The sequence below is a fragment of the Varanus komodoensis genome, unplaced genomic scaffold (genome assembly GCF_004798865.1).
Source record: "Varanus komodoensis strain SLA01 unplaced genomic scaffold, ASM479886v1 scaffold63, whole genome shotgun sequence".
Taxonomy (NCBI): Eukaryota; Metazoa; Chordata; class Lepidosauria; order Squamata; family Varanidae; genus Varanus; species Varanus komodoensis.
The window spans coordinates 1,637,811-1,664,737 of record NW_025336259.1 but is presented as its reverse complement, the minus strand read 5'-3'; the positions used below and the strand labels follow the sequence as shown (position 1 = coordinate 1,664,737).

General features: G+C 48.7%; 1 protein-coding gene across 1 annotated transcript in view; it reads right to left on the bottom strand.

Moving 5' to 3' along the window:
- Window positions 1–26,927, bottom strand: part of UVRAG (UV radiation resistance associated) — a 100,158-nt gene that overhangs the window by 41,100 nt on the left and 32,131 nt on the right. Inside the window, exons 7-12 of the mRNA XM_044450151.1 lie at window positions 12,237–12,342; window positions 9,619–9,745; window positions 7,370–7,454; window positions 6,237–6,324; window positions 5,090–5,150; window positions 1,062–1,227 (exon numbers count right to left, since the gene is read on the bottom strand). Of these exons, the coding sequence (XP_044306086.1) occupies window positions 1,062–1,227; window positions 5,090–5,150; window positions 6,237–6,324; window positions 7,370–7,454; window positions 9,619–9,745; window positions 12,237–12,342 (633 nt within the window). The remainder of the gene's footprint in view (window positions 1–1,061; window positions 1,228–5,089; window positions 5,151–6,236; window positions 6,325–7,369; window positions 7,455–9,618; window positions 9,746–12,236; window positions 12,343–26,927) is intronic.

Here is a 26,927-nt window from a genome sequence, read left to right as displayed (position 1 = left end):
GTAGATCCAAACCCGGCCGACTCTGGAGTTGCGGTTTAACCAAGCATTGCTCAATTTTCGCCCATCCAACCTGGTTTGTATCACACTGCTCCTGACACCGTACAGTGTGTATGGTAGTCAACACGAAATGCTAATGGACCTTTCCTTCTGATGGCGTTTTTTTGGAGGAATCCCTAAGATCCCATTATGGCGTGATACTGGGCTACAGCATGGGATCCGCAGGGCAGAAGCACAGGAACAGTCATCACAACATGATGCTTAATTAGCAACCCAGGTTGGCAGGCAAGCTAGACGGGACAGACCGCAGTATCTGCCGGCTGGTTTGTGGCCCCCAAGAGCTACCACGGTTCCACAACACAACATAAAATACCTTCAGTTCAGATTCTATGTATTCTTTGCATTCAATTAACCAAAAAGACATGGTCAATTTTTTGCACTGCTTTAGTATTACAATATACAATATATTTAGCATATTTTGCCTTAATTCCTCCTGCAAAGTAAGCTAGGCTGAATGAGAGTGACTGGTCCAAAATTACCCCATGAGCTTCATGGCGAAATTTTATACATGTATTTATACGCACTAAAACCCTGATATTCTGAGCAACAGACCCACACTTTAACCACTGTGTAACACTGGCTCTCAATCACAGGTCATATCTTATCCAGACCTTCACCAAGAAATTCCGGGGGGTCTACCTTATTTTACCTTCCCAGGAATCCTGAAATTTGAACCCAGATCTGTCCCATCCAAGCATTTTCAGGCTCATATTTCACACTTAAGTCATCTGGGACAAAAGTTTGCTTGCATATATCCCAAATAGCTTAAATGTCCAAGATATACATAATTTAAGGAAATTGCTTCAATATTTGTTGGAGGTAAACCTATATTCTAGTATGAGTGGGTTGCAACAACGCACTGAAGACAGAAGCAAAGTGAGTGTCCAGTCACAATGTGGGGGAAAGACTACCCAGTCTGGCAGAGTCCATGTAAGGCAAAAGCAACTATGTCTCTGAGGATTAGCAGCCCCACACCCCCCTGCAAGTTAAAAATACATACTTACTCTCTCTCTTTTTCAGTCAGTTTATCATTAATATTGTCTTTGATTGCAGATCGGGAACCCTTGTGAATTATTGGATACCTGAGTGGCACTTGGAGGAAGAAGGAAATCATGGAGACCAGGTGAGCCGTGTAGCCCAGGGCAACAGCGATGCTGCTGTCATCCTTTGCTGCGAAAGAGAACACACACACAGCCATGGGACCCGACTTAACTCTTACGCGCAGCGTGTTCGTTCGCTCTCAGCTGGGCAGCCCTCACTTTTGAAGCGCTCCCAACTCTCTAGCCCCTTTTTAACATTCAGGTGTAGATGTTAACAAGAACTAGACTACATGAAGTTGAGCTGAAAGATGACGGGATAAACATTTTGCCACTTCCCACACCTTCCCCACCCACCCGCCGCTCGATCCCATGCCAAAGGCCACCCTCCGCAGCCTTCCTCCGCATCCTGACCTCCAATGCATCTCTTGCCCACGGGAAGCTTTACCCATCCCCAGCCTAAGCAACTCCCCACCAGCCCACGGCCCCCCCGCCCCCGACCCTTTATGGCTGCACTCCTCCAAGAGGATCTTCTGCAGCCCACATATTTGAGAATCCACCTCCCTCTGCCTCTTGTGCTCTCTCCTCGCCTTCCCCTTCAGGCACGTAAGCTCACAGTTGCTCTCTTCCCTGCACTTTGTGTAAAGAGGAAAAAAAAACCATCTGAAGCAAGCTTTAAAACAAGGAAAAGCAGGATCCGTCACACCCTTGAATTCCCTGGATTTGTGCCAAGCTTTTAGTAAGTGGAGACAAGATAGTCTAAGTAGGGGGAAGTTATTTCTTCCAAATTTCATTTTACTTTATTTGTTAAATCGTTACTCTAAAATCTGTGTGGAGGGGAAGCCGGTCAGGAAGCAAGAACGTGTATTTCATTAGGACGATGTAGTTTGGACTCGTGGATTAAGTCCATCCTCATCTGCTCAGATCTCTTTCTATAACCTGTCTGCTTCAACTTCTAAGAAATCATAGAATCAGAAAATAGTAGAGTTGGAAGGGGGCAGAAATCTATCAGGTCCACCCCCCCTACTATCGAAGGACATTAATTTACACCATCCCACTCAGAGGGCTGTCCAGATGCTTTCTGAATGTTTCTAGTGAGGGGGAGGGGAGGCCACAACTTCCCCAGATAATAAGTTCCATTGTCGCACTGCTCTGACAGTGAGGAAGTTCTTCCTCAGGTCTATAATCTAAATCTGGTTTCTTTCAACTTAAGTTCGTTATTGCGTTTCCTGCACTCTGGAAAGGACGAGAAGAGATCTTGTCCTTCCTCTTTGTGGCAGCCTTTCGGGTGCTTGCAGAGGGCTGTCCCACCGCCCCGCAGTCCTCTCTTCCTGAGGCTGAGCATGCCCAGTTCTCCCAATCTCGCCTCACTGGGCTTTGCCTCCAGTCCCTGAATCGGCCTTGCTGCCCCCCTCTACCCTTTCTAGCTCTTCCGCATCTTTTTCAAACCCAGGTGCCCAGAACTGGATACAGGGCTCCAGGGGAGGTCGGACTAGTGCCGAGCATCGTGGCACTACTACTTCCTGTGTTTTGGAAGGGATGCTTCTGCTAGTGCAGCCCAAAATTGCCTTGGCCCTTTTTGCAGCTGCGTCACATGGTTTGCTCATTTCCAGCTTGTGCTCTACAACAACCCCAAGATCCTTTTCACTTGCAGTGGAGTTGAGCCAGGAGTTCCCCATCCTGCAGCAGTGCATTTGGTCTCTTGTTCCTAAGTGGGGGACTTGTCCATATTGAATTTTATTCTGTTGTTCTCTGCCCACTTTCTAACCTATCGAGATTACCCTGCATCTTATCTCTGTCTCCCAGGGTATTCACTGTTCCACCCAGTGTTGTGTCATCTGCAAATTTAATTATATTTCCTTGTACTTCCTCATCTCAATCATTAATATGTTGAAGGGTACTGGTCCCAGGACTGAACCCCGCAACACCCCACTTTCACTTCTCCCCACTTTGAGAATGGGCCACTGATGAGCACTCTCTGAGTCCGATTTTGCAGCCAATTGTGGATCTGCCTAATGGTTGCACTATCTGGCCAGGGCAGCTTATTTTATATTGGTATTTTTGTATTTTTAACTTAATGTTTATATTTTTTAATTTAATGCTATAATTATTTTTTAACTTATTGTTGTAAGCCGCCCCGAGGCTTCAGCGAATGGGGCGGCATACAAATGTTTTAATAAATAATATCTAGCTGGCTTTTTGTAAGGCTGGTCATCAGGATGTCGTGGGGCACTTTTTCGAAGGCACTGCTAGATAGATTATGTCCACAGCATTCCCACAGTCCATCTGGGAGGTTACCCAGTCGAAAAATGACTGGCAGGATTTGTTCTTGAGAAATCTATGTGGCCCTCTAGTTAATTTCATCGTCTTCAAGGTGTTCGCAGACTGTCTGTCTCATACATCAGATGAAAGCCAGTTTTTCTCTCAGTACAGTCTGGGTATTTGACAAGTTTGCCAAGAACAGTAATCGGATTATTGGCACTATCAAATAGCAGCAGCCGAAGAAATGGACCGTTAAAAGTTCTTCGGATTTACCAAGCTGTCACAAGGGGAGCTACAAGATAGGGGTGGAAACTTATACACAAAGATTTTAAATAGGTATGCAAGGGTTTTGCTATTTAGACAGCTGCATCTGCCTGCACATTAGCATCTATCTCACCTTCCTCAGGGTCAGTCCATTAAAAGATACTTATGGGGAAAAAGCATTGCAGCCCAACTTTCTGCTTGAGCACAGAACCTACAAAAGGAGCAGACTGCCCCAGAGAGAAAGGAGCTGATCAAACCCTTTAAAAAGGGGCAGTTTGAACAAAGGATTCAGGGCGCTTCAGTAGCTGAAGGGACCAGCTTAGCAAATGAGAATAAATAAGAAAAACTCATACACATTTTAGCTATAGGCTACATTCTCCTAACTCTCAGCCCCCGTCTGAAAAATTCCTGTTTAGTGTTATGTATCACTGTGTCATTATTGTCTCTCATGGTCTCAGCTTACATATATAACTAACTCGTGGCTTAGTTAACCTATGGTTTGCTGACCTACCCAGGGCTTGTGTTGCATTCAAATAAACTATGGTTTGTTTCCTCAACCCCTGTGTTATTTCCCTCTTCCTTCACTCACTCCCTTTCTATATCCCAAATGATGTCATACTGGCAAATAAGACATCTGCATTTTTAAAAATTATTATTAATATTCTTGCCTGCCACTTCTGTAGCCTGGTGAAACACCCTATAAACAACCTATAGTTCACACGTAACGATCACCCATGGTTTAAACAGACCAATGTTAAGAACTCAACAGCAAGCCATGGGTTCTCTTTCTGGGTTGTTCATGGTTAATAAACTTTGATTTATGCATACAGCTGTGTTTGCACATCAGGACAAACCAGAATTTAACAACCTATGGGTCAGCCTTATGTGTGAATCAGGTGATAGTGTTGCATTATAAATAGTAGTATCTTTTTGTTTATCTTTTTCCCAGCCAGCTTGAGTGGATTGTAGACCCTAAAATATTTTAAATACAAATAAGTGTTCTCTCACAGGATGATTGCAAAGTAAAGAAAGATTTAAAACAGGTAGTTTGTTTCAGCACTTGGATCAATATATACCTCCAAAATGACAAATTGGACATGACAAGTCAATAACCAACTCAGAATCCAGCAAGATAGACAGACATCGATACCACATGTGGGAAGCAAGAAAATGGTTTCATTATAGCCACTTTTGTCCTTGTGGGCCATAACGAACAATGGACAGACAGGCTAGTGAGAAAAGTTGTACACTGATAACCATGCTGGAGTTGCAAAAATAGGTTAATTATTGCAATAAACACTTAACTTTATTATTTATTTCTAAAGAGAACATTCACGAAAACTTATTTGAAAACTCTCATCAGAAACCCTGGCATTGTGTTCATCTTAATTTGGAGTGTGGGTTACCCGACCGACATGTTTGCACAGTGCAATCAGATACCAAAAATGAGCAGGTAAATGCCCAATTACCTTGAAAGTCTTCAGAATTGGGCAGCTTGACTCCACAAATAAAATAATCCTTTTGATCATTCTGTAGATTTAATAGCAGAAAGAGAGGTTGGATTAGAGCCATTTGAGAATAAAAACCCAAGTTGTAAACAACAGATTCAAAACTTTAACATATAATGGAAGGAGGCAGGCCTTTGAACATGTGTCATGGATGTTTAGTGGAAAAGCCAGTCAGGAAAAGACTCAAAACCCATTTTCAATGATACATTCTTGATTTTGACAGCAGACTGCCTTTCTGGATTTTGCCAGCTGTCTTCATTGTTTCTGCAGACAACTCTACAATTACTCCCCCTGCCTGAAGGAATTCTGTGGGAAGGATTAAGACCCACTGCTTCTGAGGATCCAGGGCAGCCCCATGTTACTTGACTGCTTTCTCCAGCCCCTCTCAACTCACTAAAATGAATGCTACAGAGGCTTTCAGGGGACATCGGGTGCGTGTTTTAGCTGATGGTGGCTCGGAGCAAAGCGGGAGGTGTGTCTCCTCATGCCCCATCCAGGACAGAAGACTAAATTAAATAATCCTTGGACCACGTGACCGCACAGTTCACTATCAAGTACTGCCCACTCCTCAAAGCCTCAGGCAGTGGTTTTTTCCCAGCCCCTTTAAGCCAAAGGCCTATTAAGTCAGGAGGCTGGAAATCAGACCTGAAGTCTGGTGATTGCAAAGCCCATGCTGCTAAGACCGAGCACCAGGTTCCTCCCTGTGAAGCAACAGTGCAGCATCTCTGGCCCAGGAGGGCTCCACATCCGGCCCAGGGACTCTCCTTGTCTTCTCCAGGGTGCGGGAATTGACCTCCAGTGCCGCTCCCCGGAGGAATTCCCGATGCCATGCATGAGATGCAGGGCCCGCAACAGTAGAGAGGTCACGGGAGACCCCACTGACACAGGAAAGGGTGGCTTAGGGCAGCGTGTGCTGCTCAGGGCCGCAGGCTCAGCCGGCCCCGGGTGCAGCAGCCACATCCCGCCACCCACCTGCCGGCTTATTGCTCGACTCTGAGGCGCTAAATTGTCGTTCAGCACAAGTAACGTTTAGACCTCCCCCACAACCGAGAATCATATCCTGACTCCAGTTCCTGGAGCTGGTGCAGCTAGAGAATCTGAAACTCACCAAATCAATAGGGTAAATATAGGAAAGCTCTGAAAGTAATTGCCTGCATCTGATGGTCAGCTGTGCATTGGTCTTCAAGAATTGCTCTCTGGGGAAGAGAGAAACTAAAACAGTCAATTACCCAATGATGACTGCCTGAACGAACTGTCAACACCCATTATTCCCAGAAATTTCTCCCCACCTGAAAGCAATAGAAATTTAAATTGTTTTTAATAGGGACAATACTGCGAGAATATAATGCATTGTACACATGGCCAAGATGTATAGCTAACCTTCGGAAAAGCATACCCGTTCCATATAATGAAGTTGCGTATAATGGACAAAAGCCCCTTTTGCCCGTTTTCTCCGAGGAGGAGTGCCCAGCTGCGCCTCCCGGAGGCACGTGTGGCCAAGGGGGCTCTGGAAGGAATGAGCAGGCGGCAGGGGCACCCACCGGGACAGGAGCGTCCCCAGGTGCCTCGCCCGCAGGAGGCCTCTGGCTGAGCAGGATGAGGACAGCAACATCGTGGTGCTTTCCGCCACGTGCACCCAGGGAACTGGCCCACACGGAGACGCACGGACGGTGGCGGGGTCCTCGCAGCACCTGCCAGGTTCCTCCGTGGGATGGCCCCATGAGCACTCAGCAGTGGTGGGTGTGCCACGGAAAAATGAAGGCCCAGCGTGCCTCCCCCCGGCCCTACTCCCTCCACTGACCACTAAACAGGGATACCCACTCTTTAAATGATGACAATGCCTAGTGCGAGCGCCAGTTAGAATCCTTCACGGAAACTCCAGGTTCACGGAGACCCTGAACAATCAGCTTTCGATGGACTGGGCTGAGTGTGGTGGCGAGACCTCAAGCAGTGCTGGGCAGGCCTACTTTTTACGTTTCCCAGAATGCCTCAGAATGAAGTCAGATGCAAGGACAGGCTAGGCTCAGCAGCCCCCTGGCATTGCCTGGAGAGATGGGCCAGGACAGGCATCACCCGTGGCCCCCATCTAGGTGACAGGCCCTGGCCACTGCCCAAGGATACCAGGTCCTAGGGCCCCCCCTTAGCCAACAAGAATACAGTGAAAGAGTCAGCAAGCCACCCTTTCACCACCCCAATGGACCTGGCCGCATCGGAAAAACGAGGGCCCCAAGCAGCTTTTACCTCTTAGCAGTGCATTCTTTCCGTAGCTCTTGCAGAGGTTCTTTGTCCTGTCTGAGTTTCTGAAACTCTTCTTGAAAAACATTTCCTGCCAAAGACATTTTAGGGAAAACGCCTGTGAAGCATCCTCTATGCCATTACAACACCGCACTGGGTGCAACACTGGCCAGGGGCAGCACCCGCCCCTTGGAGCAGCCGGGTGGGGGCCCTCTTCGCCCAGCCGGGGCTCGCACAGCTGCACGGACACCGATCGGCTCGTGCTGCTTCAGGGACACCCCGGGAGGCAGTCCTCTCTTTGGGGAGCGTTCACGTAGGAAGAAGCATCACGCCATCCAGGACTGTTTCGAGGTGCTCTCCTTCCAGGTTCACACGACAGCCACCGACCATGGTTTATAAACCGTGCCAGGTTACTCTGTTGTGCAAACCCAGCGCTCTTCCAGTCAGGACCTGGGAAGGAACAGGAAGCTGGACCCCGTCTTGGCAGCCCCCGCCCTGCTCCCCCAGCAGATGGGACCGGGGAAGGGGCCTGTGGCACTGAGCCCCTGCCCCGGCTGATGCATCCCCTATGGCTGCCATACCTACCCAGGGTGGGGCTGCGGGCTGGGAGAGCTCACTTGGTCAGGCCTCTTCCTGGGCTGCCCCAGCCAAATATGCCCCTCCCACAGAATTGCCCTCCCCCCAGTGAGCAGCATCGCCTCGCAGTGGGGCTCTGGGCCCGGCAGGGGGCAGCCCTTTCCTGCTTGGCCCCCACTCGAGGTACGTGGCCCCACGTTCCTGCAGCTGCCTGACAGGAGCGCAGGGCGGGGAAGCAGATGGCAAAAGTATCCGCAGAGAACCGTCAGAAAAGCCCTGTGGGATCAGACCGAGGGTCCACTCGGCACAGCACTTCGTTCCCACATTGGCACGCCAGCTGCCCCCAGGATCCCTCCTGCAGAATACGAGTACAGCAGGCCCCTCCTGCCCAAGTTCCCCAGCAACCGGTGGAGGGAGGCATCCCAGGAAGCACGGCCAGTAACCACGGATAGCCTCCTCCATGAATCTGTCCAATCCCCTTTGAAAGTCACCCAGACTGGCGGCCACCACCACTTCCCACGGCAGCCAATTCCATAGTTTAACTATGCGTTGTGTGACGAAGGCCTTCCTCTGATTGGTCCTGCATCTCCCATCCAACAGTCGCATGGCATGAAGTAGGATGCAAGAGGGAGAACCATGCGGCCAACTTTCGGCCACTGGCACCCTGCTCCCCCAGGGCTCAAGCCCTTGCGGCATCCCCTGGGAAAGTACAGCAGGAATGAGGAAGGGAAGAGGCGGGACACCGCCACCCACTGCGTCTGATTGTCTGATGGGCACAGGGAAATTTGATCTGCCATCCATGGCTAAACTCCCACCCCCTAGCGGGGGGCAAAGGGGCCACGCAATCCTGCCTGCTACTTCACAGCCATCAAGGATGACTGCATGTTGGAAAAACATTTTTTTTAATTGCTTATATGAATACGCAAATGATCATGGATTGGGGGCCTAAGATGTAGAAACATAAAAGCAAAGTGAGTCAGAAGGAGTCCCCCAGACCATCTGGTCTGGCTTCCAGCTCGTGCAATTCCCGGCATGCGGTTGCCCAGGGCTCCGCAGCTCCAGTTATCCCCCACACAGGTGCTCCCTGTTTCCATCGGGGTTGCACTGGTGCTGCGGTACTAGTGAGTCCGGCTTTCAGGCTCGGTGCTCCTCCAGCGCTCACAAGGCCGTCAGAGCCCTTGCCGCAGCCTCCTGCAACCTGGTGGCCTCCAGAGGCACATGGGCCGCAGCTCCCAGCATTCCCGTCCAGCGGGGCCACTGCTGGGAACTGGGCGTGCCACCGTCCAAGTGCGTCTGGAAGGACCAGGCTGGGGAAGGCAGCCTGACAGGGTGCAGGATATGAGTACCTTAAGGTTCTGCTCTAAGGTGCTTCGGTGTAAAAGGGGGGTCTCTTTGCGCCACCATGATAGCCTGCCGGAAGAGGCAGCCCCTGGCCAGTGCTCCGCTGAGCCGCAGCCCCGCCACTGAAGCTGACACAGCCGCTGCTAACCTGGCCAGCATCCAGCGGGGCAGGGAGCCAACAGGGATTTGCCTGGCCCTGCAAACCTGCCAGCCCGAGCCCAGTCCCTTGGCCTGAGGACTCCAGCGCCTGGGCACTGGCGGAGCTGCTCTGGCACTGCTCGCCCTTCTCCGAGCAGCTGCTCGCCCGGCCCGAGAAGGCGGCCGCTACGCACACTCACCTTTGTTAAGTAGAACACTTTGTTCCTTCTGCAACAAGGCCACCTCGCGGCCCAGGGCTTTTTTCTGCCTCTTGAGCTCATTCCGAAGCACCAAAATCTTCAGCTGTAAACACTCACTCTCTTTTTTCTATGAGAGAGAGAGAGAATGAAAGGATGACTCTGTAGGTGAGACGGACACTTCTGGCTGCAGTCATGCTCCAAACACAAGAGCGGTGCCTTAGAAGAGCCGAGGGAGGCGCAAGCATGAAAGGATGTGGAGAATTTCGCACGAGCAGCAGAGCACTCATGCAGCGCCAGCTGCCACTGGAGGCGACTCGGCTTGGCCTACGACGTTCCAAGGAGTGGGAGCCGGAGAGATGCCCACGGCGCCCCGGCATCAAGGACAACTGTGGCCAACACATCGTGGAATCGCACAGAGAGGTTCTTGGCCAACTTCCCCTGCCTGCCCAAAGAGACGTGTGTTTGGCGGGGATTCAAGGGGGCGTCTTGCCTGCAGCTGTGCCCAGAGATGCCAGAACTCCCTTCTGAGCAAGGCGTGCCCTGGCCTCGCACCAGTGCCATTCCCCCACGAGGTAAAAGCCGTTACATTCTACGGAGGTGCAAGTCTGTACTTTGAGTTACACCTGCTGCTGTTTGACTGTTCTATTTTTATTGTTTGTTATGCAGTTTACTGCACACTGGCCTAGGCACTGGCCCGGAAAAGGCAGAATCTAAATTTAACAGTGACACTGTCACTGAAAGAGCAATACCGGGAGCCTGAGTGAGCCACGCCAGGCAGCAAGACCTCCTCACACAAGCGTTCAGCCCGCCAAACACTACACGTATTGCTCTACCCGCACCCTAAGCCTGACATTCAGGAACTCCTGATAGGACGCCAGCCATTAGAGAGAACGTCTGTATTTTAATTTGCCCAAACAGACCTTCTCTCTAATGATTAAACAAACATGGATAAAGATGCTCAGCGCAGTCCCATTCTAAGCAGAGATGACAGTGATGGACGGCCTATACATTTCCTAAATAAATAAATAAATAAATAAGCCGCTCACGTGCTACTTGCTGGCAGCAGGGCTTGCTTTACCTTGCTGGTTCCAGTGGGCGTTGCGATGCGCTTGTTAAAGTGGGAGCACGCAATGCAACGTGTGACACTATCAGGACAACTGACTCAAGTGCCCACGAATAGGAACGTCTTGTCTACATTTTATTTTGAACTCCACATTGTCTCGACTTTATTAGGGACCTCCATTTTCCATCTCATGTCCAGCCTTTCAAATCCAGGAGGACCTCATAAAAATAGAATGTATGAATCCCACTTGGGACCTGACATAAAATCACGAAGCAAAGGATTGGCTTTTTTAATTGCTGATACACGGCACCAGATGCCTGCCAATATAAATTTCCAAATTAGGTCACCAGCTCTACTGGTCTCAGTTCTAAACGAAGCTGAGCCTTAGGACACGAGCTGGGGCCAAAACCTGGTTTTGTTCTGTGTCCATAAAAACTGAGCCTAAACTGATTAACTAAAACTGATAACATAACTCTCATTATGGATGTGAGCCGCCCTGAGGCTTGGGCGAATGGCACAGCATAGAAGTCTCCTAAATAAATAAATAAATAAACAAACAAACAAACAAACAAACAAATGTTTGTCTCTCTGCCCAAGAAATCATTTTGCTCATCCTCAGAAGGCCGGAGTGGCAGCAAGCGGAGCGGTTATACGCAGCCCAAACAATTACAAGGTTCAAGGCACTTTCCACGGGTAGCTCATTAATCCCAATGCGTAAGCATTTGTTTTTCCTGGCAGCTGCCCTTTGTTCATGCACGACAGAGCCAACAGCGATGCTTTATAACTTCAGAGCATTAAGGAGGCCTATTAATTCGTTTTTCCCCTCTCAGCAATTTAGCTTTAATCCAATACATCAAGATGCTGGACTTCCCAGATAAATGTTTCCATTTAATAATAAAAAGAAGCTTGCGTTACATGCAGAAGTGACAGGTCTTGAGCAAGTTCATGGTAGCCGCAATTATTACATGAAGACACCAAATGTTCTCTGGTACATGAGAAGCTTGTCGTGGCAAATTAATCACTCCCAGCAGCGAGGGGAAAGTTGAGGGTGACGTATCGATTGTTTACTTTGGTCCTCCTAAATTCCCTCCACAGATCAAGTCCTGTCTAAAAATGCCCTTAGTTGCCGTACAGCATTTTGGAAACCTGCTTTGGTGTCTTTGCTTTGCATAACCTACATTACCAGTCAATGTTCAAGTTCCGGTTTCTAGAATTTGGGAGGTTACACATTTGCAGCTTTGCATATTTTCCCCCGGGGAAAGGAGGCATCTCAAATTCTCTCTCACTGTGCCTCCCATGGGTTAATCAAGGCAAAACAAAACACACGCCAGCATCGAAGTTTCAACAGTGCTCATAGGGCCGAAGGGTCTCCAACAGTGGTTCTTCCCTGGATTTCACTCATGCAAAACCAGAGACAAAAACATTCTTCAGGCAGGCCAGGGCCAAAGAGAGACCCTTTCCATGCTTTGGAACTTCCCCTAATTATAGGAACTCATTTCTTAAGGAAGTCTCTGCAGATGCCTATTGGACGAGACAAAATCGCTCTGAAACTTACCAGATCGTTGCTTGTGGACGTAAGTCTCAGTTTCTCTTCAATCTCCCTTCCTATTTTCTGAACAGTTACCTGAGTCTGTTTGATTGCACACTGGGCCCGGTGCAGCCTACAAACACACACAGAGAGAAATTTAGTTTCATTCATAAATATCTGTATATAGCACTTAACTGACAGGTGCTGCCTTCTACTGAGAACTGGAGGAGCAGAGTGGCTGAGGGCTGGGCTACAAATCAGAAGGCCAAACCCTCACCTCTGCTAGGCACTGACATGGTAAGCCTTAAATAAACCATTCCTCGAGCCCTGCCTCAAGCAAGAATGCATGGATGATGATGCTGATCTCCCGCAGGAGGTGGCCCTTAGACCGACAATGCCACAAATGCACATGAAGCACTCAGAGCACTCCTCCTTTGGGGAGGGGGAGACAGAGGAGTCAACCTCAGCCACGGATGGCATCAAGGACAGTGCAGTCTCAGGATTCTTCCATCTGGTTCTGGTGATCTGCAACCCTTACCAGGCTTATGGAAGGGTCGTTTCGCCTCGCAGACCCCCTGGTGGCTGGGTTGCTACAACACAACCACACTGGCAACGGCATCTTCAAAATGGCACTTGGCCAGACACACGGTGGCGTCTTCCTGGGTTAAATAACCCACAGAAACCCCAGGATGGTGTCCCCGTGCTTTCTGCTACTTTCCCCCCCCCCGCACTGGCCCCACCTCTTCTTGAACACCTGCCAACCCATAATTCCAGCCACATTTCCGGCTTGACCTTAGCTTTTCTAACCTTGCATTAACTTTTCTGATCCCTCGCCCCTTTGGCTGCTGATCTAGTTACACCCCCAGCGCCCTTGCATATTCCTAACACTTCCCTTTCTGCTGATATTCAGATTGTTTGGTTGGGGGGGGCATACTGGGGGTCCTTTTTAGGTGGCTTATGCGACTCTGGAGCATCTTACATAGTGGCATGACATAAAAAATAGTAATAAGGAACAAATATTGGAAGAAGACAGGTAACGAAGCTGCGACAAGTGTGAACTGTTTTAGCAACAAGTAATCGAACAGACCCCAGTTCACTGGCAAATAGATTTCGTGTGTGCGTGGCAGCCTCTTTTTTGGGAAGATGCCAACATCTAAGCCCATCAGTGCAATGCATGATTTCCAGCATCACAGTTAGACAGGTCTGCCTGATGACACTAAGCGTCATTACTGGCTAAGGAAGCTCACCACTCTCAGGACCTCTTTCTCGGGTGAACTTCAGCTCTTACCGAAGGGCAGGGGCGAAGGCGAGTGTGCCTCTGACACACCCTTTGCCAAAGGAGAAGTGTGCAAAAATGCTCCGAAGAGTTTGACCACGCCTAACCCCAAACCACTGTTTGCAACATGTACTTTTTCCACCTCAAGAAGGAGACCCAAAGACAAGCTCCAATCCGGACGCCTAATCCTGGAGCAGTAATTCAAACGACATTCCTTATTTGGCCTGAAGAGTCAAGCCCTGCAGTGAAAGCACAAGTGTAAATTCGCAAAGGGTCGCCTGGAATGGCCTGGGCGCATTTGGCCCTTTGAAGAAACAGCATTAAAAAAATCCAAGAATGTAGCACTTTGGAAGCATTAGAATTACATCCCTGGCAGACCTATGTGAGGTTGGGAAGGCATGTTCCCGGGGGTGGCTCTGGCCGGTGACCCTGCAGGATGCTTTTGGCCTTCTCGTGCAGCGTAGCTCATTTGCGTGATCCATTGCACCAGGTTGCCATTTGTCAAATAGAATGGCGCTTTAACTAAGGCAACATGCTCTAGCAACCTTAACTCATTTATTCTCAGCAACCTGGGAGGCAAGTCCATACACTTTCCATTCTGCATAGGGGAACGGACAGAGGCGGAGATTCGCCAAAGGTAGTGCGATGCTTCGCAGCTGAGCTGAAATATGAACCAGTGCCTTCCAGGACTGAGCCCAGAGCTCTGTACGCAAGACAACCTTGGTAATTCTATCAAGCTTGTTCCCTCTCCTACAGACAGGTGTGGCATGGTGCCCTTTTCCCTCTGGCTCTTTTCCCACATCCGCCTATAAAAATCCAGATGTGAATTGTTCTGGAAATGGATTTGACCATGGCACTTCCTGCAAAGAGCGTAGCGGCTGGTCTGAAGTCAGGAGATTTATCCCATCCAGCTCAACCACAGCAGAGCCCATCAGTTAAACACCAAGCGACCGACCGTCTCTGTTTTGTCAATGCTAGCCACAGATACTCCAACACCATATTAACTGAAACAATGCTTCTCCTCCCAGCTGGTTTTTGTCAGAATAATCCAGCAGCTTAAGACAAGTATTCCACTTCAAGCAAGAAGGAAAGAGCTCCATAGACCCTTGATGGCCTGAAGTGTTTTCAGGCCTGAGAACTGTTGAAGCAACACCTTCCTGGGCTAAGACATCGTTATCCCAGATCCAAGAGCTGGGAACCTTTGCAATGCAAAGAATGCTGCTCTTCAATGTAAGGGAAATGGTGAACAAGAATGTAATTATAACCCACTGCTGCAAGAGGGATACTCTCTGCATGGGTCTACACAAGGACATCGGGCCAAAAGGCTAGCTAGCCCGGCATTTGTCCCCACTGAGGCTGACCACCTGCCCCATGGGAAGCCCCCAAGAATGCAAGAGCACCCCCTTAGCTTGTCTCCCAGCCAATGCTGCTCTGGCACTGGAGCAGCAGACACTGATCGCTCCTACCCTCCATGAATTCACCCAATCCAACCTGGTCACCTGCTAGCTTTCAATGCAGTTTCCCAACCATGGCAGACATTCCAGCTGAGCTGGGTTCCACCAGGAGCCGCTGCACGCAGCCTTCGGGAAAGCAAAGGCTCGGACGCCCCTCCAGAACTCCTCAGACACAGAAGGCCCCTTCTGCTCCCCTTCCTACTGCACCTCACTGCCTCTTCTTCCCCACAGCCACTTCTGAATGCCTTCTGGAGCAGCTCTGGAAGCACGAGAGGCTGCTCCCAGCACGCAAGGCAAGCGTGCCCCAGCGCCATGCGCACGTGACGCTCTGCCGCCCAAGCCACATCGGCCAGCTCTGGCTCTGCTCGCCCCGCTTGCCTCCCCTCTTCCTTCTGTGTTGTACCTGTCACACTGGAGGCCATCGTGGCAGAGCGCCGTTCTGCTTTAAAAGGCACTTAACGGCACCGCCTATCCACAGCCATAAGATGTTTCCCATTAAGAATTTCTAATTTCAAACGTGATCGTTAGGAAACATTTTCCAGAGAGGGGGAAGCCAGTTCAGCAGCATGGGCCTTGCACGGGTGGGTAGCGGGAGAGGCCTACAGAGCACGTTAACATCGGACCTGAGCCGGAAGACCAGGCAGGGCTCCCCACGCCACTCGCCCCGCGCCGTCCCACTCGGCATTCCCCGCCACAGAAAGAGCAAGCCCCGCAAAGTGCTGCTACGACATGTAAGAGATGGGAGCAGGAGAGCAGCAGCGTATTTAGGGTGCTACATGAACATTTTTCCACAGCTGCAGGTGGGATTTTCTGCAGGCTGCATCAGAATGATCCGCATACCAATCTGGCCGCACAGTGTAGTCACCTAATGCGCGTTTGCTTTCAATAAGATTTTTAAACGTCCCCGCAGACTGCGGTTGCATTTCTAGAGTCAGTCGTCCTCCTATTTAGCTGTCGATCACAGCATTATTATTCTCCACTTACCTATAAATACTGAGCTCAGCCAGTGTTTTGAAGCCAAGATTGTCTGAAACCTACTTGCCTGTAGATTAAGCGGAGCTGCCAGCTCCAGCACAGTAATTCTACTTGCAACGTGCCCGAGACATTCAGGGTCTGACGGTGCTGGATGTCAAAAGGTGATCAAGAACCGCTTGACCGTGATGCCCTTCCAGTAGCAACGGGGAATGTGTGGCCTTCCAGATGTTGCTGGACCACAAGTCCCACCAGCCCTCTCACTGGCAAGGGCTCATGGGAGTCCATGAGAAGGCCACACATTCCTCACTCCTGCCTTACAGGCTCCCCCTTTTCTGGACACTCCTAAGACATTGTATCATTGAGGTCCACAAAATATATCCTTGCAAGCTTGCCCTCCTTCGCTGTGGTTAAGCCACCAGAGAGTTACCTAACTGCTTTCTCCACACTACGCAAACATTCTTAAAAGCTTTAATAATCATTTCCTTGCATTCTGCTCTGTACTTAATGTAGATTATCTTTTAAAGACTTTAGTGTTCTACGTTTCGGAGATGCTCCCCCAAAACTGATTTGAGTGTGTGAGGAGGTTTGCAAGGAAGTGCTCAAAAGTGCTCAAGCTTCAAGAGCCAGAAAAACACTTGTTGTCCAGATGCAGAAAGCAGGCGACGCCGGTGTTTCCTGGGATAGATGCAGCTTCGAAGCCCATTAGTGGTCATCTGGCCATTTCAGATCTGTATGCATTTACCCAACTTTGACAAAAACACTCACATCCTGTCATGTTTGGCAAAGTTTCCATGTGGTTTGCCAATATGTTTCCAACAGGAAGACTAAAAATAAAATGCCTTGTTCCAGATGCAGCTAACACAGACCAAAGGAAGCCTTAGTCAATAGAGACCCGTAAAATAAATTACACAAGAATGTTAGTTTGTGCCCAGAAGTATCATGCTCTCTCGGTGCCAATATCAATTTTGTTTATTCAAAGATTTGTATCCTGCTTTTTCTCAAACCAGCCACCATCTACGATACATTTCAATTCGAAATATCCGGATCCTCAATTCCTTTGGGTGGCCCGCTGCATTCTCTTTCTAAACTTCCAGTCATCTAGGGTCCCACTGTAATAAGAGTTAAATGAACTCAGATCTGAAGTTCCATGCCTCTCCACACACGGAGAACGGGACTTGGCCGGCACTGAGATGAGCAGCTGCTCCTCTCGGCACGAGCGGGGGCCCTGCTTCTGGGGGGCACAAGCCAAGAGGGCGGCCAGTGCCAGCACGCCCAGCAGTATCTCTGACCCAAGAGGGTGCAGGGATCCCCCCATGGGAGGAACTCAGAAGGCTCTGTGGACCAGGCTGGATTTGGCCCACGAGCTGGGGTTCTTCAGGTGAAATGAACTGCTGCTGCGAGCGTCCATCTTTCCCTGTTAATGCCTCTCAGTTCTGCCTTGCTGCACAGCAGCTCTGGGCATGATAAGCCACTGCCCGCTGGAAGCACGTGGCATCAGCCACAAGTGCTTCTCCGTGTCTAGAGGGGCTCTCTGCCACGAATCAGTTCCTCAGCTGCTTGGCTTGATCTGACAGAAAGGTCCCACTCACTGGCGGTCTTTCGCTCCACTGTGGCCCAGCCAAAGACTGCCAGGAAGCCCACAAGCAGGCCTGAAGGCAAGAGTCTTCCCCACCACTACATCCCAGCAACTGGAGACATGCCTGCTCCAATCATGCAGGTTATACAGCTTGGATGTTGCTTTGGTCTTGAAAGTTCCAGGCAGCCGTTCATTTATTTAAAGTATTTATACACTGTCCTTAATCCACATAGGATCTCAGGAAGGTTTAAATAAAGACAAGAAAACAACAATAAAATCTGCAACAGCACTTAGAATACAATATGCAATATATAATATATATACAGAAAAACCGTTTCAACTATTAAAATACTGGTTAAATAAAAAGGTTTGAGTCTGGCACCGAAATGAATGAAAGGTTGGTGCCAGGAGTGCCCCCCTGTGGAGCAGATTCCACAATCAGGGGGCTACCACCGAAAAGGCCACTCTTCTAGCCTCTTTCAAAGAGGACTCCCAGAGAAGGACCTTGACAGATGATCTTAAGGTCCAAGCAAGTGTATATGGAAGCAGCCGCTCCTTCAGATATCAAAGCCCTGAACTGTTGGGGCCAAGAGTGCTTTTGCTCAGCTTCGGTGAGTGGGCCAACTGGCTGCAGTCACGCCTACGCAGGAATTGCAGCTGGACGGGGGATCCGAGCGTCGGTCCCCACTGGGCCACGCAAGCGCACTGAGTGATGGTGGGGCGGCCACATGCCTCGCAGGGCCCGTAGAACCGAACGGGACAGAGGTGAAGCTGGAAGGAGTCTGCAAGGTCCTCAGCCCCGCCGCTCCACTCCCACAGGAGGTCGCCCATCTGGATGCAGGCCCTCGCCTTTCCAGCTGAGAAAAGGTGACGCGGCAAGCTCACTCGATGTGGGGCTCTGCAGGCAGGCAGCAAGAGGAGGCGGCCCTTGCAAGCCGGCCTGGGCCCCTTGCAAAAGGGAGAGCGGCTGGGCATAAATATTTTGTTGAAAAATGGCTCCCCTGCTGCCCCTCCCACCTGCTGCCCTACATAATGCATCACTAAGGTCACCTGATGAGACCCTTTTATATGTGCCTCTGATTGCTGAGGCATGGTCAGGAGGCACACGAAGGGGTCCTCACAGTCTGGTGTGAGGCACGTGCAGCTCCCTGCACAGAGGACTGGGCTGTGTCCCACAGGGCAGATACTTTGTCACCTCCCAGAGAAAGGGAGCTTCCACGAAGCCCTTGGTCTTTCCACAGTACAGAACTGCTTTTCTTTGGTCCACACGCCTTTTAGGCTGGTTAAGCTCAATGCTTTATTTCCCCTCTTCTGTCCTTAGTGATTCGTTTTCATTCAATGGCTCTTGGTTTATTATTTCTTTATAAAAGGTTAATTTCAGGGGCTGCTCTGTTAGCGCCTTTGGGCACCGCCACTTTGAAGGGGAACAGAGGGGCGTTAATGCCCCAGTCAATGAATATGTGCATAGCTATCAAGGCTACTCAATAGCTCTTCATAGAACTATTCTTCATGAACTTGTCTAATTCATTTTTTCAAACTACCGTATTTTTCCATGCATAAGATGCTACTTTTTCTTAAAAACGTTTATTTAAAAATGAAGGTGCGTCTTCTACACGGGGGGGGGCGTGGGCATGCTGGGGTGGGGAGACTGGCGCACGTGGGGGGGAGCGGCGGCAAGCGCGGGGGGGCAGGCAGGGGGGCAGCAAGGCACCACAGGGAGATGGTGAAGCGGCCCGCGCACCAGCAGCTTGCTCCCTGGAGATGGGTAGGAAAAGTGGGGGGGGGGGTCCTATACATGGGGCATCTTATAGATGGAAAAATACGGTAAGTTAGTATTCCATAAATAGAGAAAGAAAATTTATTAATTCTTTGCATGATTGTCCTCGCCTCCAAATTCTAGTATCATAAGGATGGAAAAAGCTGCTCCAGACACTCTCTCCTCCCTGTGTCTCGCTCCACAAGCATTATTTTTACGGTGTGCTTTCCACCAAGGTCACATTTCTGCTGTGGTGCTCTCCACCAGCTCACCTGAACAGACCACAAGCGGTCTGTCATGTCCTGTTTCTCCCCAGACTGGTTTTAAACATCTTTAAAGACAGAAATGCACCAAGTCTCACCTGAGACTGAAGGGATCCTTAAGTGATATTCTCACACAACATCTGGATGCATCACCAAGAGGTTAAAAAAAGGAGATTTCAGAATTTCACTTTGATCGGAGGGCTTGAGGTTTTTTCAGCCTAAGGGCCAAACTACATTTCAGAAAAACTCTAACCCTAAAAATGAGCCAGCGTTATCGTGGTTTCAACGTGGGAAATCACCAGGAAGGAAAAACCTGGAGGACCACACCAAGAGCCCTCCAACTGTGAGAGAATGAGCATCAAAATGGAAACGCAGTTCAATGCAAGCAAGCTGGGGAAACAACCCGCTTCAAGTGTAAGCTGATGAGATCTCAGCTAGCACTGAACAACCAAGAAGGAAACCTTGGAGTTGTTGCAGGCAGCTTAATGAGAATGTCAACCCAGGGTGGGAAGAAATTAAAAATAAAACTGGCAAGATCACAAGTGCAAGATCTGGCCACCAAACCCATATCGGACAGAGTGGGGAAGATCGCAGGAAAGGGGCAATTAAAGTGATCCGGGTGCTGGACAACTCCGCTGTGAGGGGAGGCTGCAACAGCTGGGTGCCTTTAGCTTAAAACATAGAGAAGGTGACTAAGGAGAGACACGACAGTGCCAAATTTATGTGTGGAGTGACTTTTCCAGCTTTTCTCATGATACTAAAGCCAGTGGCCACCCCATGAAGGAGACTGGCGGGAGGTTCAGAACAAATGAAAGGAAGGAGCTCTTTACAAAGGGCCCAGCTATAGAATTCATGTCCACAAGCTGCAGCGAAAGCCACCCACTTGGACAGCTTTAAAGGGGGACTGGGCACATTCCTGGAGGATGCTCTCCGGGGATATTAACCCTGACGGCCATATGCTGCCGCATTCTGTGCGAGTTGCTGGGGAAGGGGGGCAGAAGGGTGCTGATGTGCTCCCATTCCATGTGTGGGTTTCCCACGGGCGGGCGGGCGGCCACTGTGTGAACAGAATGCTGGACTGGAAGGGTTTGGATGCAGAATGGACCATGCTCTTTTTCCTGACAGAGGCCTTGTCCCTAGTCTGAGGGTCGGCTTCGTTTGCACAAGGTACTATCCGCACACACCTGGTGCCAAAGGGGTGGAGAGCAGATAAAAAGGGAAGTTCTGTGTTTTGTACAGCTCTGCTGCCTTCCCCCAGGTGTGCATCGCAAACCTGCAGGATGTGCTGCGGTGCCCGAAAACGGGTCTTGTGGCACAAGCATGCAATCGGATCAGTTTTGGGATCATTCTTGCATTAGCTGTTTCAACCGTCTTCAGACACAAGCCCCACTTCAAGTGCATTCGTGTCTTTAAAAGTAACATGAGAAAAAGATTGATGAATACTGAATATATACATTGCATATTTTGGAGACGATTCCTCCCCATCCTCAGCCCTAGATGACTGCACTCTAAGTAAGCAACCTTTCAAATCCCTTCCAGATATTTCACAGAATAATTGCATCTGATTTTGTTCCACAATCACTTCTGCTTATGTTAAAGGGATAGGTTCTGCTATTAACCAAACACCAAGCAATCACAGTCAGATTTCCTAGGAAAAACAATTTCACTGATAAACAGTGATGGCTTGGAAGCTAGTCCAACTGTGACCCAACTGAAGAGAGATACCACAGCAAGATTTAATACTAATTGCATGGATTAGCGTATGAAAGGTTGTCATGAGTTGTCAGTATTTTTGCGTACAAGGGTCCAGTAAGTTCACATCTATTGGAAAAGTGCCCAACGATTTCCAGCATGAAACTATCAAAATAATTTTGATAGTTTCATGCTACATGGGAGCTTAAATGGGATATATCACTTTGAGTCTTACAATTAATATTTTAGGTTCATAATTGGAGTGTACTGTAAGTAACAGTTACCCAGATATACAGACAAAGTAAACTCATTAATTAAAATAGATACAGCTGCTTCATTACCATTTAGCACACCAAGTCTAAAACTGTATTCCAGCAGTGGATTCCAAAGCATTCCAAAAAAAGAGCTGCCCTTAAATATTCGAAGAAAGTTGGACAAATGGCTTTTCCTTATGCTTCCAAAAGGTTACTATTCAACTATCATGAAACTTCACTATGTACATCTGTAGGAGTAGATATTTTTGTGGCGGGACTGGTCCTATTTGCCACTAAAAATAGCCAGGCTTGAGATGAGCAAAAGAGAAATGGCTTGCTTTTGGTGGAATGGCAGAAGAGCCCGACTGCTGATTTGGCATTTCTATGATCTGCGCCCTCTTCCAGAATCATTTGTAACTTCCACATTCTTAATGTAATGGATTCTATCTCTGTACCTACAATGTGCAGAGCCAGCGGACTTCAATTCTTCCCTGCTCTCCTGACAACATTACAAAGAGGGCATCAGAGCTTTTATTTTGGTTTCTACGCCAGTTCTTCCCACAGGCTGCCCTTCTGATGTTTTGGGATGCAGCCTCAACCAGCAAAGTTAGCCATCAGAAAGTATAGGAATTTTAGTCAAAACATCTGTATGGCACTAAGATGAGAAGAGCTGTACATCCAAATGGTAAACTGTGGTTACTCTTCAGTCTGATTAATAGAAACAAGCCAGTTTTATAATGAAGGATTTGAAGGTTTGTTCCACAGTTAAGAATAGCCACAGCTTGCAGAAAAGATTCCAGTCTACTCCTCCCAGCAACTCTGGCAAGGGACACGTGTATGAGTTAAAGACTGACCCAGGCTCATTCACATGAACAGAAAACCCACATTAGTCAAATGCTATGCCCGAATGATGCCAATGTTTAGAGAGGTTCATCAGAGCGTACTCTTCCAGCTTTTGCCTTAGCTGCCTGCTCCTCATAAAAAGGTGACCCCCTGCAATTTATAAACTCCTGATCTTACATGCCCTGCCCTTAGAGACATTTTTTTCTTCCATAGAGAATCACACCTAGAACTGAGAGAGCTGTGGAATTCCTAGCCTGAGAGAAGCACCTGATAAATAGAAAAGTTGCCATTACCAATCACCCTATTTGAGCAATCATCACTGCCAGATGCAGCACCAAGAAGCCGATCCCAATATTCTCTTCCTGTTTGGACCAGCCAGTTTCAGCTGGCCTTTCTAGTCCCTTACATCCACCATGGGGAAGGAAGCACATGACTCAAAGCCCCACAGAGGGCTAATCTATAAAAATTGCAAAACAAGGCAGAAATGAACAGTTCCACTTCGGGATACAGGTAGGAATGAAGTTTTTGAATGCTTTGGTACATTGTTTTTTAAAGAAACTTTGCATCAGAAAAGGAGACGAGAAGTCAGAATGCTCTGCTAGATTTTCTATTACTTAGAGGGAGTTCATATCAGGGAGCATTCAAAGTGATATTCTCCTCTGTCAGCCTAAACTGCAATTGTAAATTCTTAGGGTTCAGGCTGATCAGCATTCGGAGCTGATGATCTCTTTTGTGTATCCAAACTGTAAAATTATGAAAGAGGAATATGGGTGTTAAGCAGGATCAGGAACCGGAGTGAAGAGACAGCCAAGCAGGACATCATGAACTGTTTCAGGGGCTCCTTGTAGGGACACCTCCAACATATTTTCACAAAGTATGAAAACCAAAAACTTTTAAAAATGGAAGCAGACAGTCTCAGGAATCCAAATTCTCCACCAAATTCTGCCAAGATTTCTGAACATACAGCGATGAAGAAAGTGTACATCCCTAACATGAAATTGCATTTTCATGATTAAAAGGCTACAGAGAATGTGATGCGTTCCCACCGCTGTTTAATTATTATATTTATATTCTGCCTTTGTTCCTTCCAAGAAACTCAAGGAGGCTGGATTCGGCGCCTGTGAGTTGTTTTAGGAAACAGGAAGAAAGCCCTCTGAAACTGGAGAATTATGGGCATCCTGTGCAGGGTGGGAGGAGCAGAGCCTCCATCTTTCCTTCCACCCTGGAAAGCAGTTAGCCAGTTTCAGTCTTCTAAGGGTGGTACTTTTGAGTGGGAGGGAAGGAAACCGAGGCACTGGCCGTGGCAACAGCCACCTCCTCCTCACCTGCCTCCTGGCCCACCCATCCCGAAAACCGTTCTGCAAGGCCAGGCGCGTGGGCTCAGGGCCGCCCATGTCATTCTTTCCACGCTGGTTGTGAACAGGGGCGCCAAGCTCGGAGACCCAGCCATGAGGTTGGGATAATTTTCTGACCCTGTAGCTGGCAACCCAAAAAAATCACAGGACTGCCTAGACGTTGTCCACTAGTCATAGGAATCCATTGCCCATCACTATCCCTGTGATTCAGCAAAGCAAGCAACGTTCAGGAAGGAAACCGTGCCGTTCTTAACTGGGATTTTGTACTTGCTTCCTAATTTTTGAAGCCGTATTGTTTTGACAGGTAACATGGTCGATTGACTGAAGCATTCTCCATCCACCCTGCGATTCCGGCTAGATGTGGCTCACCCTCTTCCTCTTTCATTCCCTAGTTTTTTTTAACGTATAGCATTTGTTTCATTCTTGATCACAAGCCATGAATGCACAGACTAAATATAACAGTCACACATCCTATACTTATTTCTCACAAGAGAAATAAATATGAGGAAGGTCAGATTTGCCAAAACAACCTTAGTTTACACTGGGTTTATTTAAACAAAGTAATGACCGCTGGGGATTTAGAAAACAGAACAAGAGCTTTTTGGCAAAGCGAGAGACATAGGATACCCCAATTGCAAACACCCACTACCATTATTAAAAGAGCTTCTATTAAACAGATTTTAAAATAAAAATATGAAACCTGAACAAACAAGTCTTTATGCTTGCCTAGAGACTAGAGTCGAAAGAGATCCTGCTGCATCGGCCATGAAAAAAACTCTCCCACTCCACCCTGTTTACAATTAATCTGACATTTTACTTTTGGAATTTCTTTTCCAGAAAAATCCCAGTGGATTTTTCCCCTTTAAATGCAAGCTCATCCTCACCCAAGGCCTCGAGCGATGTGACAAACCGCTGGCACCACGATCTGACACGAGTCAAGAAGCAGCATGAGAAAGACTGCGAGTCCGAGCGAGCCTTCAGCAACCCACCACCAGCTTCCCGACAGGCATCAGGCAAGCTACACCCGTGCGGTCCGGCATGTGGAAAGCAAGGAGGAAAAACGCAACATGGCCGGCGCTTTCAATAAACAGTGTTCCCTGAGCAGAAATTGCTAAAGGTTGCACTTCAATCTGAAGATTTCCATTTGCACGCCGGTGACGGCCCGCTCCTAGAAGCCCAGCGGCAGGGCGGGAACATGGCAAATCCTAATGAAGAGGAGAACCCTTTCCTGAGTCACCACTTTTTTTTCCTCTGGGGATGCCCAGGAGCACTTGCTGCATTCCAATTTTCCCCAGTCATACAAAGCAGGTTCTTAAGGTTCCTGGAGGTGCCTCTGCCCCATCGCACAGGCCTCTGCTTGACTCTTCACTAAGAGGGCCAGAAGACGGCCCTCAAGGACAACGCTTTTATCAGCGCACTGACTCACAAATGGGCATTTTCCATAGGCTTGGCCACCGCAAACAGGGCCCGCTAGCAAACGCCAGAGCCTCCCCAAAGGCACACTCCTGCTACAAAAGGCTGCGTGGCCACACTGGGGTTCCAGAATAATAGCTCCTCTGCAAAGTTCCAGTTCTTAGAACACAAGTGAGTTACCTGTGGCCTCGCACAGAATTAGCACTTACAGCATGCAGGAAGGCTTACAACTTACAGCTCCACCTCCAAGCTGCAGTGTTCCACCTCCACAGCTTGACAGAAAGCGCCAATCAACCAGGAGGGGCAAGGGGGAAGGGTCTCCCTCCTTAAGCAGCCTGCCGGTGTCCTCAGGTCAACAAGCTGAAAGGTACTGGTGCCGGAGGTCAGACTAGATGGCCCGGGAGACCCCTTCTGACTCGCTCTGTTTTCTATGTTTCTATGTACTCTTTGCAACAGGACAAGATGGTGGCATTGGCACCAATTTTGCTCACTCTGTTAGGAAGGTGGTACCCAAATCACACGTCAAAGGAAAACATGGCTGGTAGAGGCTGGGAAAGCATTCCCAATAATGGTCTCAGGGGACAAGCTGTGTTACATGTTATAATCAAGGGTTATAATCATGCTATAATCAAGAGGAGAGAGAAGCTCAACATGGGTGGCTTTTGGGGGCAGCAAACCACATTTATCATGTGTGTTTCAGGCCTTAAAAAGGCTGCCTATGCAGTTCTCAAGAGTCCAGTTATGCAAGACACCACTCTGCACCACTGAGGCAAGGCACAAGGCAGAGCACGTCTCAGCCAAACAAAAAGTTCAGTTATGCTACACAAAGCGACCGATTCCAAAGGATTCAAGGTGATATAGAAAAATAATTAAAAAGTCGTGTTCCAAAACTGAGTTGTGAAAAAGGCTTATTTTTAAATGTCAGAGTTCATTGTTTCAGGTATTACCTGAAAATATTGTTCTCATTAAGGCTCCATGAAAAACTAAGCCATCTTCCTACAGGCTTCACTCTCTCCCGATAAGTGCATAGTTCATACAGGTTTGTCTACGGCCCCAGGCTACAATTCCACACTCACTTGCCAGCTGTTAAAATTCCTGATCTAATCCCCTTCTAAATGTCCAGGGGCTGGTCACCCTTCAAAACCTCAGCAGAAAGCTGCACTGTCAGGAGTTATTAGTGAGAAAGAAAAGACACGAAGGAAACAGCTCGGAGTCTGCTCTCTGTGGGCTCATACAGAGCTGTTCACTGCCACAGAGGCAAAACTGTTTCTCTTGAGAGTGAAGAGGTAGAACTTAGGATTCCAAAAAAATAAATAAATTCTGAGGTCGTTCTAGAAGATGCCACTATTTCTTATCATGGCTGAAAAAAACCTGGATGTGTTTGCGCCCTTCCTTGGGGATGTGCCTTGAGTGGGACTAAAGCATTCCTGTTCACAGCATAAAGGTTCTTAAAGGGCAGAGGGAGAAGCGACACACGCTGCCTCACAGCAGGTCAGAGTTCAGTTCTCTCCTCCCCTTTAAGCCTGAGCTTGCCTTCACCCCAGCTTCCAGCCCTGGCCAGCTAAAGGCTTGCACCTCTGCACGATCCAGTGCGAAGTCTGCTCAGACGCAAGCAGGAGCGTGGCTCAGCCTGCACGCACTCAGGCTGCAAGGCCATTAGTGGAGAACCACAATTACCCGGCCCTTGTCCCACATGAGCTCCCAGTGCATCCATTCATAGACCGCTAGTTCACTAACATAAGGGACGATGGCCACAATATACTGCCCTAGAATCACAGCATAATAGAGCAATAGCAATAGAGCTGGAAGGGGCCATGAAGGCCATCGGGTCCAACCCCCTGCTGGTGCAGGACACCAAGTC